Source organism: Salvelinus fontinalis, chromosome 23 (genome assembly GCF_029448725.1).
Source record: "Salvelinus fontinalis isolate EN_2023a chromosome 23, ASM2944872v1, whole genome shotgun sequence".
Classification (NCBI taxonomy): domain Eukaryota; kingdom Metazoa; phylum Chordata; class Actinopteri; order Salmoniformes; family Salmonidae; genus Salvelinus; species Salvelinus fontinalis.
In genome coordinates, this window is record NC_074687.1 from 47196866 (window position 1) to 47211454 (window position 14589).

At 43.2% G+C, this 14589-nt stretch overlaps 1 protein-coding gene across 1 annotated transcript in view; it reads right to left on the minus strand.

Moving 5' to 3' along the window:
* dnah7 (dynein, axonemal, heavy chain 7) overlaps positions 1-14589 on the minus strand; it is a 212557-nt gene that overhangs the window by 164786 nt on the left and 33182 nt on the right. The window contains exons 18-19 of the mRNA XM_055879049.1: positions 10808-11175; positions 4859-5045 (exon numbers count right to left, since the gene is read on the minus strand). Of these exons, the coding sequence (XP_055735024.1) occupies positions 4859-5045; positions 10808-11175 (555 nt within the window). The remainder of the gene's footprint in view (positions 1-4858; positions 5046-10807; positions 11176-14589) is intronic.

Here is a 14589-nt window from a genome sequence, read left to right on the forward strand (position 1 = left end):
AACGAACAACAAAAGCATTAGCCTATGTCAATCTACTATCCCCCATGGTACAAAGTTGACCTATTATTTTCTGTGCTAGAAATACTTATTCAAAACATAGTCTGGGACAGTTGTGGGATGTGATAAAACCCAAAATAATAAAACCACTAGCATTAAAAAAATAAAAAATAAATACGCAATGTGGCTGACGGAACAGATCAGAATGTTTAGCTTAAAATATTTATTCACATTATAAGAGCACATGGTAGTAAGCTATAAGCGTGAATGTTCCAATAGAAGAATAATAGAAGAAGAAGAACAATAGAAGAGAGCGAGAGTTGCACCCCTTCTGAAAAAACCTACACTCGATCCCTCCGATGTCAACAACTACAGACCAGTATCCCTTCTTTCTTTTCTCTCCAAAACTCTTGAACGTGCCGTCCTTGGCCAGCTCTCCTGCTATCTCTCTCAGAATGACCTTCTTGATCCAAATCAGTCAGGTTTCAAGACTAGTCATTCAACTGAGACTGCTCTTCTCTGTGTCACGGAGGCGCTCCGCACTGCTAAAGCTAACTCTCTCTCCTCTGCTCTCATCCTTCTAGACCTATCGGCTGCCTTTGATACTGTGAACCATCAGATCCTCCTCTCCACCCTCTCCGAGCTGGGCATCTCCGGCGCGGCCCACGCTTGGATTGCGTCCTACCTGACAGGTCGCTCCTACCAGGTGGCGTGGCGAGAATCTGTCTCCGCACCACGTGCTCTCACCACTGGTGTCCCCCAGGGCTCTGTTCTAGGCCCTCTCCTATTCTCGCTATACACCAAGTCACTTGGCTCTGTCATATCCTCCATTGGTCTCTCCTATCATTGCTATGCAGACGACACACAATTAATCTTCTCCTTTCCCCCCTCTGATAACCAGGTGGTGAATCGCATCTCTGCATGTCTGGCAGACATATCAGTGTGGATGACGGATCACCACCTCAAGCTGAACCTCGGCAAGACGGAGCTGCTCTTCCTCCCGGGGAAGGACTGCCCGTTCCATGATCTCGCCATCACGGTTGACAACTCCATTGTGTCCTCCTCCCAGAGTGCTAAGAACCTTGGCGTGATCCTGGACAACACCCTGTCGTTCTCAACTAACATCAAGGCGGTGACCCGTTCCTGTAGGTTCATGCTCTACAACATTCGCAGAGTACGACCCTGCCTCACGCAGGAAGCGGCGCAGGTCCTAATCCAGGCACTTGTCATCTCCCGTCTGGATTACTGCAACTCGCTGTTGGCTGGGCTCCCTGCCTGTGCCATTAAACCCCTACAACTCATCCAGAACGCCGCAGCCCGTCTGGTGTTCAACTTTCCCAAGTTCTCTCACGTCACCCCGCTCCTCCGCTCTCTCCACTGGCTTCCAGTTGAAGCTCGCATCCGCTACAAGACCATGGTGCTTGCCTACGGAGCTGTGAGGGGAACGGCACCTCCGTACCTTCAGGCTCTGATCAGGCCCTACACCCAAACAAGGGCACTGCGTTCATCCACCTCTGGCCTGCTCGCCTCCCTACCTCTGAGGAAGTACAGTTCCCGCTCAGCCCAGTCAAAACTGTTCGCTGCTCTGGCACCCCAATGGTGGAACAAACTCCCTTACGACGCCAGGTCAGCGGAGTCAATCACCACCTTCCGGAGACACCTGAAACCCCACCTCTTTAAGGAATACCTAGGATAGGATAAAGTAATCCTTCTAACCCCCCCCCCCCTTAAAAGAGTTAGATGCACTATTGTAAAGTGGTTGTTCCACTGGATATCATAAGGTGAATGCACCAATTTGTAAGTCGCTCTGGATAAGAGCGTCTGCTAAATGACTTAAATGTAAATGTAAATGTAAATGTAAGAAAATCCATTATCAAAAGTGACCGGAACTGCAATTATGCATGTAGCTTTTATTATAAAGGTACATTTTTATGGTGAAAATTATCTTCCCCAAACTTGAAAATCACACGCTGCTTATGTATGCCAGATAGGCTCTACACCCCTTGTAAAGCGTATTAATTTGCTTAATTTTAAGAAGTTATTTGGTCACTTTAGTTGTAATACAAACCTTATTAAAACATATATTTCTATGGGCTAGGCTACATGAGGTGTGGGACTATGATTTGAAAAAGTAGCAAAAAAAGGCATTGTTTCATATGCTAGGCATCATTCAAAAGTGATAATATATAATTCACAAGTGATAGGCTAATATTGTCACCCATCAGACTATTCTTGATTTAATATTGTCTTTACATACACTAAATAATATTTGTGTGAAATGTGTTTTGATTTAGAATGGGCCATTATCAGGCACCTGTAGCAAAACTGGGTCAGCGGGAAAAAATACACGTAATCTATGCACTTAAATAGTGAATGAAGGACAATTTCCCCATGGTTTATTTTCATGCCAGCCAGGTAGGCTATACTCCTGTTGTAAATATAAGCAATGTGCTTAATATTAGGAAATTTGAAAATATACTAGGTCTAGCCAATAGAAAGCTGATTCTCCACTTTTTAGTAGAGGCCATCACTCTGTTTTCTTGAGCAATTGCATAGCCTATACCAGGCAGTTAGCAAGTTTGGTAGGCTACTAATGACTATCAGCAGCATCAGAGCTTGGAGAAGCCTAATTACCATGACTAAACGGTCACGTGGAATTTGACTGCCTTCATGAGCGTTGATCGCCGGTGTGGAGGTAATATGGTCAGCGCAACAGCCCTATTTGCATGGACTCTCTGTAATAATGTTTTTTAACATGATTTTTGAATGACTACGCCATCTCTTTCCCACACACATACAATTATCTGTAAGGTCCCTGAGTCGAGCAGTGAATTTCAAGCACAGATTCAACGACAAAGACCAGGGAGGTTTTCCAATGACTAGCAAAGAAGGGCACCTATTGGTAGATGGCTAAACATTAAAAAAAGCAAAAACTGAATATCCTTATGAGCTATTAATTACTTACACTTTGGATGGTGTATCAATACATCCAGTCACTATAAAGATACAGGCGTCCTTCTAACTCAGTTGATGGAGAGGAAGGAAACCACTCAGGGATTTTACAATGAGGCCAATGGTGATTTTAAACCAGTTAGAGTTAAATGGCTGTGGAGAAAACTGATGATGGATGAACTACACTGTAGTTACTCCACAATACTAAGTTGAATGAGTGAAAAAAAGGAAGCCTGTACAGAATAAAAAATCTTTGAAAACATGCATCCTGTTTGCATTAAGGTACAAAAGTAAAAAAAAAAAAAAAAAAAGGTAAAAAATGTGGCAAATAAATTAACTTCATGTCTTGAATACAAATCCAACACAACACATCACAGAGTCACACTTTTTTCAAGCACGGTGGTGGCTGCATCATGTTATGGGCATGCTTGTCATCGGCAAGGACTAGGCAGTTATTTTTTTTGATAAAAAGAAAAGGAATAGAGCTAAGCACAGGCAAAATCCTAGAGGAAACCCTTGTTCAGTCTGCTTTCCAACAGACACTGGGAGACAAATTCACTTTTCAGCAGGACAATAGCCTAAAACACAAGGCCAAATATACACTGGAGATTTTAGTATAAAATTAAAAGGAATAGAGATAAGCACAGACAAAGTCCTAGAGGAAAATCTAGTTCAGACACTGAAACAAAACCACTTTTCAGCAGGACAATAACCTAAACGCAAGACTAAATATACACTTAAGTTACTTACCGAGCAATGTTCCTGAATGGCCTAGTTACAGTTTTGACTAAAATCGGTATGAAAATCGGCAAGACTTGAAAATGTCTGTCTAGCAATGATCAACAACCAACTTCACAGAGCTTGAAGAATTGTAAAAATAATAATATTGTACAATCCAGGTTTGCAACTCTTAAACTTTGCAAACCTGGATTTACAGTTGTAATCGCTGTCAAAGATGATTCTAAAATGTATTGACTCGGGGGGGGGGGGGTTGAAAAACTTCTCTAAATCAAAATATATGAGTGTTTTAAATCACATTTTTCTTCCACTTTGACATCAAAGTATTTTGGGTAGAACATTGTTAAAAAATGTCAATTAAATCTATTTTAATCCCACTTTGTTACACAAGCAATGTGGAAAAAGTTGAGGGAGTGGAATCCTTTCTGAAGGCACTATATGCCGATATCATAGCTGCATGTAATTCAGCAGCTAAGAATAAAATGAAATTGCTCGACTGCCTGTTTGTGTCGTGCTCATGTTTGCAATTCTGACAACAAAGGTTGTACGAACATGTTGATAATGTATTTTGTGTAAAACATGTACATAGCTGCATGTAGCCTACTCCCCTCCTTTTTTAGATGAAAAATAACATGAAATTCTGCTTATGCTTACTGAAGCATGGAATGCAATTGAACAGTTTTGTGTACAACATGAAGTTTGTAGGAAATCGTGCTTATGCATAATAGCCTATTGAGGGAATGCAATAGTTTATTAAACGGTCTTGTGTACAACGTAAAGTTTTGTAGGCTACACCAGTGACCAGACAAAGGTGGTAAAGGAAGGGCGAGCGGCAGAGGACTACTCAGCACAGCAGGCATTCAGCTAATTAAAAAAGTAAAATCCTGCATATGCACAGAAATATCCATATTTTGTTGCATGGGCAAATTGATATACAAACACGCTGTATCCGAGGCCGCCATGACATAGCTCTAGTTCTTTAGACAGTCAAAAGTCCAAAACAGGTAAACCTACACGCACGTAGGCACAGATCAGGATACCAAGCTCTCTGAATTCATATGTCGGTAGTCGAAAGTGAGTTACCCGCCTTACATTATGTGCCAACTGGAAAAACACAATAAATTCAATCCCTTAATAACTGATGTATGAGTGTGTGCTTGTTACTACTTACCAGAGAGACTTGCTTCATGGTGTCCCTCCAGGTCTTGTCGACGGCAGTGAAGCGGCGTCCCTCCTCTGGCATTTGGGCCATGATGTCTGGGGAGCTGAATATGGGCTCTAGGTAGAGCCAGGTGGACTGCACCTTCAGCCACTCGTCCAGGATCTCCTGCAGCAGGAGAAGCTTGCCTTCCCACTCCCTGGGGATGGATGGATGAATTAATGAATAAATCAGGGTCATATTCATTAGGGCACACCGTATCAAAAAATTATTTGTGATCTGAGATCCAATGTTTTATATTTGGTGAAAGTACAGAATGTTACCTTTTATTTGAGGGTATTTTCATATCTGTTTTACCGTTTAGAAATTAAAATACTTTATGTATCTAGTCCATTTGAAGGTGTCATAAATACAGTGCGTAAAGGCTCTGGTGGCCCAGCTGTTGCATCCAGCAGTGTGTGTGACGTTTGGTGTGGTGTTCTTTGTTGTTTTTACACTTTGTTTGTAAACCATCTGTCAACGATTGCTTTATAGAGGCGAGGTGTTAGACTGATCTTGTTGATCGTGTACATACCCGCTACAAACGGATTAAGTTATGAAAATGCTGCTGACAGCGGAATCCAATACAGAAAAGAAATCCTACTACAATGCAACTCACACACAAATGCAATGGATATCCCAATGGCCCATCTAATCCCCTATTGTCTGCGAGTGGATTACAAACCCAAATGCAAAAGCGGAAAACGCAGAGGAATCAGACAGACTTAAAAAATGTAAGAACAAACTTCCCTTACACACCACCTTGCTGATCAACGCCCAGTCACTGAGGGGGAAAGCGGATACGCTGTCAGCAGCAACATGAATACCGGGAGGCCTGTTTGCTGGCGTTTACTGAGACTTGGCTGGATGACAGAGTCCCGGACAGGGAAGTGGGGCCGGCCGGGTTCACACTGGTCAGAGCGGACCGCGATCTGACAGTCACAGGGAAACTTCACGGCGGGGGCGTCTGCCTGCTTGTTAGAGACCAGTGGTGTAAATTGATCCTGGTAAGCGAGAGACTCTGTACCCCTGACATTGAACTGCTTTCTGTGTCACTGCGACCCTACTATCTGCCCCGTGAGTTCCCCCAATTGTTTGTTACCGTCGTGTACATTCAACGAAAAGTTAATATAACAAAGGCATCAGAGATGATTTATAATCTGTCACAGAACACTGGAATCCATTTTCCCCGATGCACCCACATTTATTTTAGGGTATTTTAATTGCACTTTGCACAAGGTCCCGCGCACGTACCACCACTATGTTAAATGTCACGCTACGAAAAATAAGACTCTTGATTTGTGCAATGCAACAATACCAAATTATTTCTCTGCCACCTGTGCCTTCTTAGACAAGAAGATTCGACAATTACGCACGGCTGAAATGCGGTCACTTTACATCTCCACCCCTGATGTGGAAATGCGGTACCCTAGGAAGGAGACGGACTGTTGGAAGAACAGACATTTCTCAGCCTTGACGTACAGGTCATGCTTCAAAAGTCGACTAAGCACACATGCTCGACGCGTGTAGCGGAGTATATCAGAATGTCGTCAATATACACCACACACTGCCCGTGCAGGTCCCGGAAAATCTCGTCAACAAAGACTTGGAAGACTGATGGAGCATTCATCAACCCGTATGGCATGACGAGGTACTCATAGTGCCCTGAGGTGGTACTAAATGCCGTCTTCCACTCGTCCCTCTCCCGGATATGCACGAGGTTGTGCGTATCCTGAGTACCTCACAGTGATCTGATTGATACCCCGATAGTCAATACACGGGCGCAGACCTCCATACTTCTTCTTAGCAAAAAAAGGCAAGTGAAGTGGAGGGCCGAATGTATCCCTGCCCCAGGGATTCGGAGACATGTGTTTCCATAGCCGCCGTCTCCTCCTGGGACAGAGGACACACGTGATTCCTGGGAAGTGCTGCGTCTACCAGGAGATTTATCGCACAATCCCTCTTCTTACAGAAGGAAAGAGCCAAATCGGCATATTCTGAGGGGATGCGCACGGTGGAGAACTGGTCTGGACTTTCCACCGTAGTCGCACCGATCGAAACCACTACACACCTCTGTGAGCACTTTCGTGACCACCCCTTGAGAGCCCTCTGTTTCCACGAAATATTGGGGTCATGACAGGCCAACCAGGGTAGGCCCAGCACCACGGGAAACACAGCAGAATCAATAAGTAAGAGACTGATTCTCTCTTTGTGACCCTCCTGTGTAACCATGCCTAAAATACTTATTTTCCACCATAATTTGCAAATAAATTCATAAAAAATCCTACAATGTGATTTTCTGGATTTTTTCCTAATTTTGTCTGTCATGGTTGAAGTGTACCTATGATGAAAAGTACAGGCCTCTCTCATCTATTTAAGTGGGAGAACTTGCACAATTGGTGGCTGACTAAATACTTTTTTGCCCCACTGTACATGTGAGCAACAGGGGGCTCTGGGTGAGCCTGTGGTGACACGATAGTGCCCTGCCTGCTGCCTCGAATCCCTGAGGAACCCCCCGACAAGCAGTGTGTCCTCTGCGGCCACAGATGGTGCAGGGAATGGCCCATCCTCCGGTCGCCCCAAGGGCAGCACCTCCCAGCTCCATGGGTGTCGGAGCGGAGGTGAGTGGGGGATGGAACTGACAGGTCCTGATCCGGACGTCCGCGGGTAGCCAGCAGGTTGTCCAGGTTGGGATTGAGTTTTTTTTGATGAGAGTGGTTGTGTTCATTTTGGATCTATCGCAACCCACAACTGTCCCAGACAATGTTTGGAATATTTATTTATCGCACAGAATAGAATAGTTCAATTGTTGTAATATGGGGGATGGTAGATTGACTTGGCTGGTGCTTTTGCTGTTCGTTAGGCCTACTCGTCTTTTTGGCTGATGAAAAGTGAATGTAGACAGTTCTTCTAACATCTTCAATATGCGCCTCGGAAAGACAGACACCGATGTGTCTGTCTTCACTTGTAGCCTACTTCAGAGCTGAGATAGATGCCTGTGAGAAGAACCCAATCAAATGACGTGCATTGGCTAATAAGAATTGAGATATCTGAGAGAGCCATGTGAGTGAGAGGTGCTTCGGAACATGCAGCCGGGCGAAGGGATTTCTGATTATTAAATTCAGCCCAAGAGCACAACGGCCACTAAAGGCATGGATTTGTTTAGGGGCCATTACGGACACTAGGGGGATGCTCCCGGGATATTAGAGGCATTCGCAAGTGCTTGTCAAATTGTGAATGAGAGACTAATGAAGTAAGTGCAGCCTGTGCAAGAAACAAAGAGCTCATGCCTTTCAGGCAACTTTTTTTCAAATCATCAATCGAGTCGCATCATGCACCAACACCCCATAATTACAAAGTGAAAACATGTTTTTCGGAATGTTAACACATTTTGAAAGTGAAATATAGAAATATCTATTTTACATAAGTATTCACACCCCTGAGACAATTTATGTTAGAATCACCTTTGGGAGCGATTGCAGCTGTGAGTCTTTCTAGGTAAGTCTCTAAGAGCTTTGCACACCTGGATTGTACAATATTTGCACAATATAAATTTTTAAATTATTCAAACTCTGTCAAGTTGGTTGTTGATCATTGCAACACAGCCATTTTCCAGTCATGCCATAGATTTTCAAGTCGATTTAAGTCAAAACTGTAACTAGGCCACTCAGGAACATTCAATGTCATCTTGGTAAGCAACTCCAGTGTATATTTGGCCTTATGTTTTAGGCTATTGTCCTGCTGAAAGGTGAATTTGTCTCCCAGTGTCTTTTGGAAAGCAGACTGAACCAGATTTTCCTCCAGGATTTTGCCTGTGATTAGCTATTTTCCTTTTCTTTTTATCCTAAAAAACTCCCTGGTCCTTGCCGATGACAAGCATACCCATAACATGATGCAGCCACTACCATGCTGGAAATTATGAAGAGTGGTACTCAGTGATGTGTTGGATTTGCCCCAAACATAACACTTTGTATTCAGGACATAAAGTAAATTTCTTTACCACACTTTATGCAGTTTAACTTTAGTGCCTCTTGCAAACAGGATGCATGTTTTGAAATATTTGTATTCTGTACAAGCTTCCTTCTTTTCACTCTGTCACTTAGGTTAGAGTAACTACAATGTTATTGATCCATCCTCAGTTCTCTTCTATCACAGCCATTAAACTCTGTAACTGTTTTAATGTCACCATTGGCCTCATTGTGAAATACATGAGTGGTTTCTTTCCTCTCCTGCAACTGAGTTGGAAAGGACTGCTTCTTTTTTTACCCATCTACCAATAGCTGCCCTTCTTTGCAAGGCATTGGAAAAGCTCCCTGGTCTTTGTGGTTGAATATGTGCTAGAAATGCACTGCTCGACTAAGTGACCTTAAAGATAATTGTATGTGTGGGGTAGAGAGATGATGACATCATTCAAACATTATGTTAAACATTATTATTGAGTCCATTATGTGAGTTGTTAAGCAAATGTTTACTCCTGAACTTATTTAGGCTTGCCATAACATTTAAGCTTTTCATTTTTGATTCATTTGTAAACCTTTCTATTTCTAAAAACATAATTCCATGTTGACATTATGGGGTATTGTGTGTAGGCCAGTGACACAAAATCTAAATTTAATACATTTTAAATTCAGACTGTAACATAACAAAATGTGGAAAAAGTCAAGGAGTATGTTAGGACCTTGTAAACAGTTGGATTGTTCCACGAAATGGGTGCATTTTAGGCATGCAAACTTTTAAGAAATTAACTTTCAAATATTTGTTCTTTCAACATTCAGTTGCATGAAGGATAAGTTTAGCCTATGGAAAAAAACCTTTTCCCATCTCAGGGATTAAAATCCTATGAACTAAGAGCATTTTATCTGCACTTGTACCACACTGTCTGTCAACTCTGTTACCGACACGTATGTAGCTAACTACCTAACTATTATTTAAAAGCATGTTTGAGATAAATCCAAAAAGTTCTCATTGATCAAGTATCCCTTGTACAAATAAACTCACGTAAAATATCAAACTAATAAAGTTAACATTGGGCATCTAACAAGGTTGACGATTTACAGGCTTGAGGTTTTAAGTGAAAATCGGCCATTACTCCTCATATGGTGAAGAGCATGGGACTACATGGTGTTCATGAAATTAGTAATTATACATATGTTCCACACATAATGAAAGTTAAATCAAATTCCAGTTCTCCTAAAGTGAATTGAGCGAACAGGCTTGATGTGTTGAGCTCGAACACCTCAGTCAAAGATGATAAAACAATTATTAATAGGCCAAAAAGAGAGAGATGACTTACTTCCTTTCCCACCATGCTGTTCAGAGGACCCAAACAATGTCTCCTACTGTGAATAATTTAACTTGGTGGAATGGTCCATTATTTTAAAGGGGTAAATTGTTTGCGCAACGGGGTTGGCCTTAAAATGAGGGACAAACGTAAATACATCACTAACCACATCAATATAAATAATAATCTTCAGAAATTACTTTGCCAAAGCATCAAAATAACGAGGCCTTTACAATGATGGTGAAACTTGGAAGTAATGTTGGGATTAAGTGGGTTGAAATGTTCCTAGAAGACACAGGGTTTATGAAGGGCCTTTATTCATATTAAAAATCTGATTTATTAAATTCTCCATTGTTGTCAATAAAGGTGGTAATTGGGAGAATGTTCAGTGTGCACACCATATCCCCCCCCAAAAATAAACATATATACGGAAAACAAAAACAAGCAGTTCTTATTGGAACTTCCGGTTTCAGTAAATGTTCTACCATTTAGTGCCAAATGAATATGACCCAGACAAGTACTGTGTACTGCAATATGTGTACAATTCAATTGGAGAATATTGTACAAAATGCACAGTATTTTTTAACTGTAATTTAAACTCCTCACCTGCTCACCTAATTTTATACCGCCCCCCTCCTCACCTGATCTCAGCCTCGAAGGGCTTGATGAAGGGCGAGCCCCGCATGGTCTGCGTCTTGACAATGTGGTCGTCCAGCAGCATCTGCACTTCGTCCACCGACGACAGGATGGACGTGCCAGTCTCGCGGTAGGGCAGCAGGGCAAAGTCCATGTCGCCCCACTCCAGGGCCATCTTTTCCATGGCCTTTTCCAGCGAGTGCTCCTTGCTGGCCGCCTCGCTGACGCCCTCGAAGCTGGCCAGGTGGGCCTCCAGGTGCAGTGGAAGGAAGCGGGCCACGCAGGCACCTTCCTCGGCTGGACGCAGCGGGAAGCCCACCACCGCTGACATGCTGTTCCAGTGGCGGTCACGTAGCCCCGGGTTACACAGCACCTTAGTTGGAGGGGATTTGGTTTATTGTTAGTCTCTTGTGTCATATACTGTGCCTACATCCTAAATGACCAGAGCCCATAGCTACAGTAGTAGTGCACTACATAGGGAATAGGTTGCCATTTGGGAAGCATCCAGTATGCAGTGTCTTGGCTAAGTGTGGGGTCAATAAGCCTTGGGTTACACAGCATCTAGGGTTACACAGCAACAGCAGCAGGCTGTTGTATCGTGTACTGTATCCTCATATTACTGGGAAATGTATGATGCTATTCTTATACTGTTGAGAACTAGCTGTAAAAGATTAGTGTGGGTGACATGAGTTGGCCGCTGCAATACAAGGTAAAAGTTATTTGAGATCTAGTGGAAAGTGCTGCTACATGAATACAATCAATTATTCCAGTGTCAGTAATAGACAGAATAATAATCAATCAGTGCATAAATCATGATGGTCGGTGCGATGTTAAAGGGCCCTGTTTCCCGATAGCGATGGAACTTAGGCTTACAAGTGTTTAAACAATGCATCTTTCCTACAACGGCCCGAAGACGTAACATGCGTTTCCCAAAACACCACGCACGCAAAACGAACGGTTGCTAAGTGCGTCGTTGGAGCATGTGTCAATACTGATAGGATGGAAAGAAAGGGAGCGCTGCTCTCGGATCAGCTTTCTCCATTCAAATCTTACCTTAACATCATAATTATTTCACAATACTGACAACAAAATCAGCTCCTAGAGAGATATTACCACCTACGGCTGCAAATAAAAATGCACAAAATCACAGATTTACACAATTTACACAAATGTAAAAGTAAAAGAATGGAATTAAGAAATATATAAATATTAGGATGAGCAATGTCGGAGTCCGGAGTATATATATCATGATGTGTGTTTTGTCCTATATTTTTACTTTATATATTTTTTTAAATCCCAGACCCCGTCCCCGCAGGAGGCCTTTTTCCCTTTGACAGGCAATTTGTTCTTAACTGACTTCCAAGTTAAATAAAGATTAAATAAAATAAAAATATACAGACCCAGTCAAAAGTTTGGAAACCTACTCATTCAAGGTTTTTTCTTAATTTTTACTAGTTTCTACATTGTAGAATAATAGTGAAGACATCAAAACTATGAAATAACACATATGGAATCATGTTGTAACCTAAAAAGTGTTAAACAAATCAAAATATATTTTAGATTCTTCAAAGTAGCCACCCTTTGCCTTGATGACAGTTTTGCACTCTCTTGAAATTCTCTCAACCAGCTTCACCTGAAATGCTTTTCCAACAGTCTTGAAGGAGCTATGCTGAGCACTTGTTGGATGCTTTTTCAACTCATCCCAAACCATCTTAATTGGGTTGAGATCGGGTGATTGTGGAGGCCAAGTCATCTGATGCATAATTATATTTCTTGGTCAAATAGCCATTACACAGCCTGGAGGTGTGTTGGGTCATTGTCCTGCTGAAAAACAAATGATAGTCCCACTAAGCGCAAACCAGATGGGATGGCGTATCGCTGCAGAATACTGTAGTATAGATGCTGGTTAAGTGTGCCTTGAAATCTAAATAAATCACTGTCAGTGTCACCAGCAAAGCAACCCCACAACTGTCACATCTCCTCCATGCTTCACAGTGGGAACTACACATGCAGAGATCATCCGTTCACTTTCTCAAATTTGGACAAATTTGGAGATGGTTGTCCTTCTGGAAGGTTCTCCCATCTCCTCAGAGTAACTCTAGAGCTCTGTCAAAGTGACCATCGGGTCCTTGGTTACCTCCCTGAACAAGGCCCTTCTCCTCCGATGGTCAGTTTGGCCGGGCGGCCAGCACTGGGAAGAGTCTTGGTGGTTCCAAACTTCTTCCATTTAAGAATGATGGAGGCCACTGTGTTCTTCGGGACCTTCATTGCTGCAGACATTTTTTGGTACCCTTCCCCAGATCTGTGGCTCGACACAATCCTGTCTCGGCGCTCTACAGACAATTCTGTCGACCTCATGACTTGGTTTTTGCTCTTACATGCACTGGTAACTGTGGGACCTTAAATAGGCAGGTATGTGCCTTTCCAAATCATGTCCAATCAATTGAATTTACCAAAGGTGGACTCGAACCGAGTTGTAGAAACATCAAGGATGATCAATGGAAACAGGATGCACCTGAGCTCAATTTCGAGTCTCATAGCAAAGAGTCTGAATACTAATGTAAATAAGGTATCAGTTATTTTTTTTAATACATTTGCAAAAATGTCTAAAAACCAGTTTTGGCTTTGTCATTATGAGCTATTGTTTGTAGATTGCTGATCATTTTTTTTATCCATTTTAGAAAAAGGCTGTAATGTAACAAAATGTGTGTAACGGCTGTCGCTCTCCTCATCCTCAGACGAGGTGAGGAGAGAAGGATCTTCGGACCAAAACGCAGCATTTGGGAAATAAGCCATCTTTATTATAAATACGACGGCAATACGAAACAAAACAAAACACTTTCAAAACATCAAAACAAGAAAACGACGTTGACGAAACCTGAACATAAACTTACATAACTAAACATAAACTCACGTACAGGAAACAGACGACATTGAAACGAAACGAACAGCCAAACAGTCCCGTATGGAAAATACATATGACGACACAGGAGACAATCACCCACAAACAAACAGTGAGAATGCCCTACCTAAATATGACTCTTAATTAGAGGAAAACGCAAACCACCTGCCTCTAATCAAGAGCCATACCAGGCAAACCAAAACCAACATAGAAACAGATAACATAGACTGCCCACCCAAAACTAACGCCCTGACCAATTAAACATACAAAAACAACATAAAACTGGTCAGGACCGTTACATAACCCCCCCCTCAAGGTGCGAACTCCGGGCGCACCATCACAAAGTCCAGGGGAGGGTCTGGGTGGGCAGGTGACCACGGTGGTGGCTCCGGCTCTGGACGCTGTCCCCACACCACCATAGTCACTCCCCGTCTTCTTCTTCCCCTCCCAATGCCCACCCTAAAACTCACATCCCCTAAATAAACATCCAGCACCAGGAGAAGGGGCAGCACCGGGACAAAGGGCAGCACCGGGACAAGGGGCAGCACCGGGACAAGGGGCAGCACCGGGACAAGGGGCAGTACCGGGACAAGGGGCAGTACCGGGACAAGGGGCAGCACCAGGATAAGGGGCAGCACCGGGACAAGGGGCAACACCGGGACAAGGGGCAGGTCCCGGCTGATAAACTCTGGCAGATCCTGGCTGAGGGACTCTGGCAGGTCTATGCAGGCTGACAGCTCTCGACGCTCATGGCAGGCTGACGGCTCTCGACGCTCATGGCAGGCTGACGGCTCTCGACGCTCATGGCAGGCTGACGGCTCTCGACGCTCATGGCAGGCTGACGGCTCTCGACGCTCATGGCAGGCTGACGGCTCTCGACGCTCA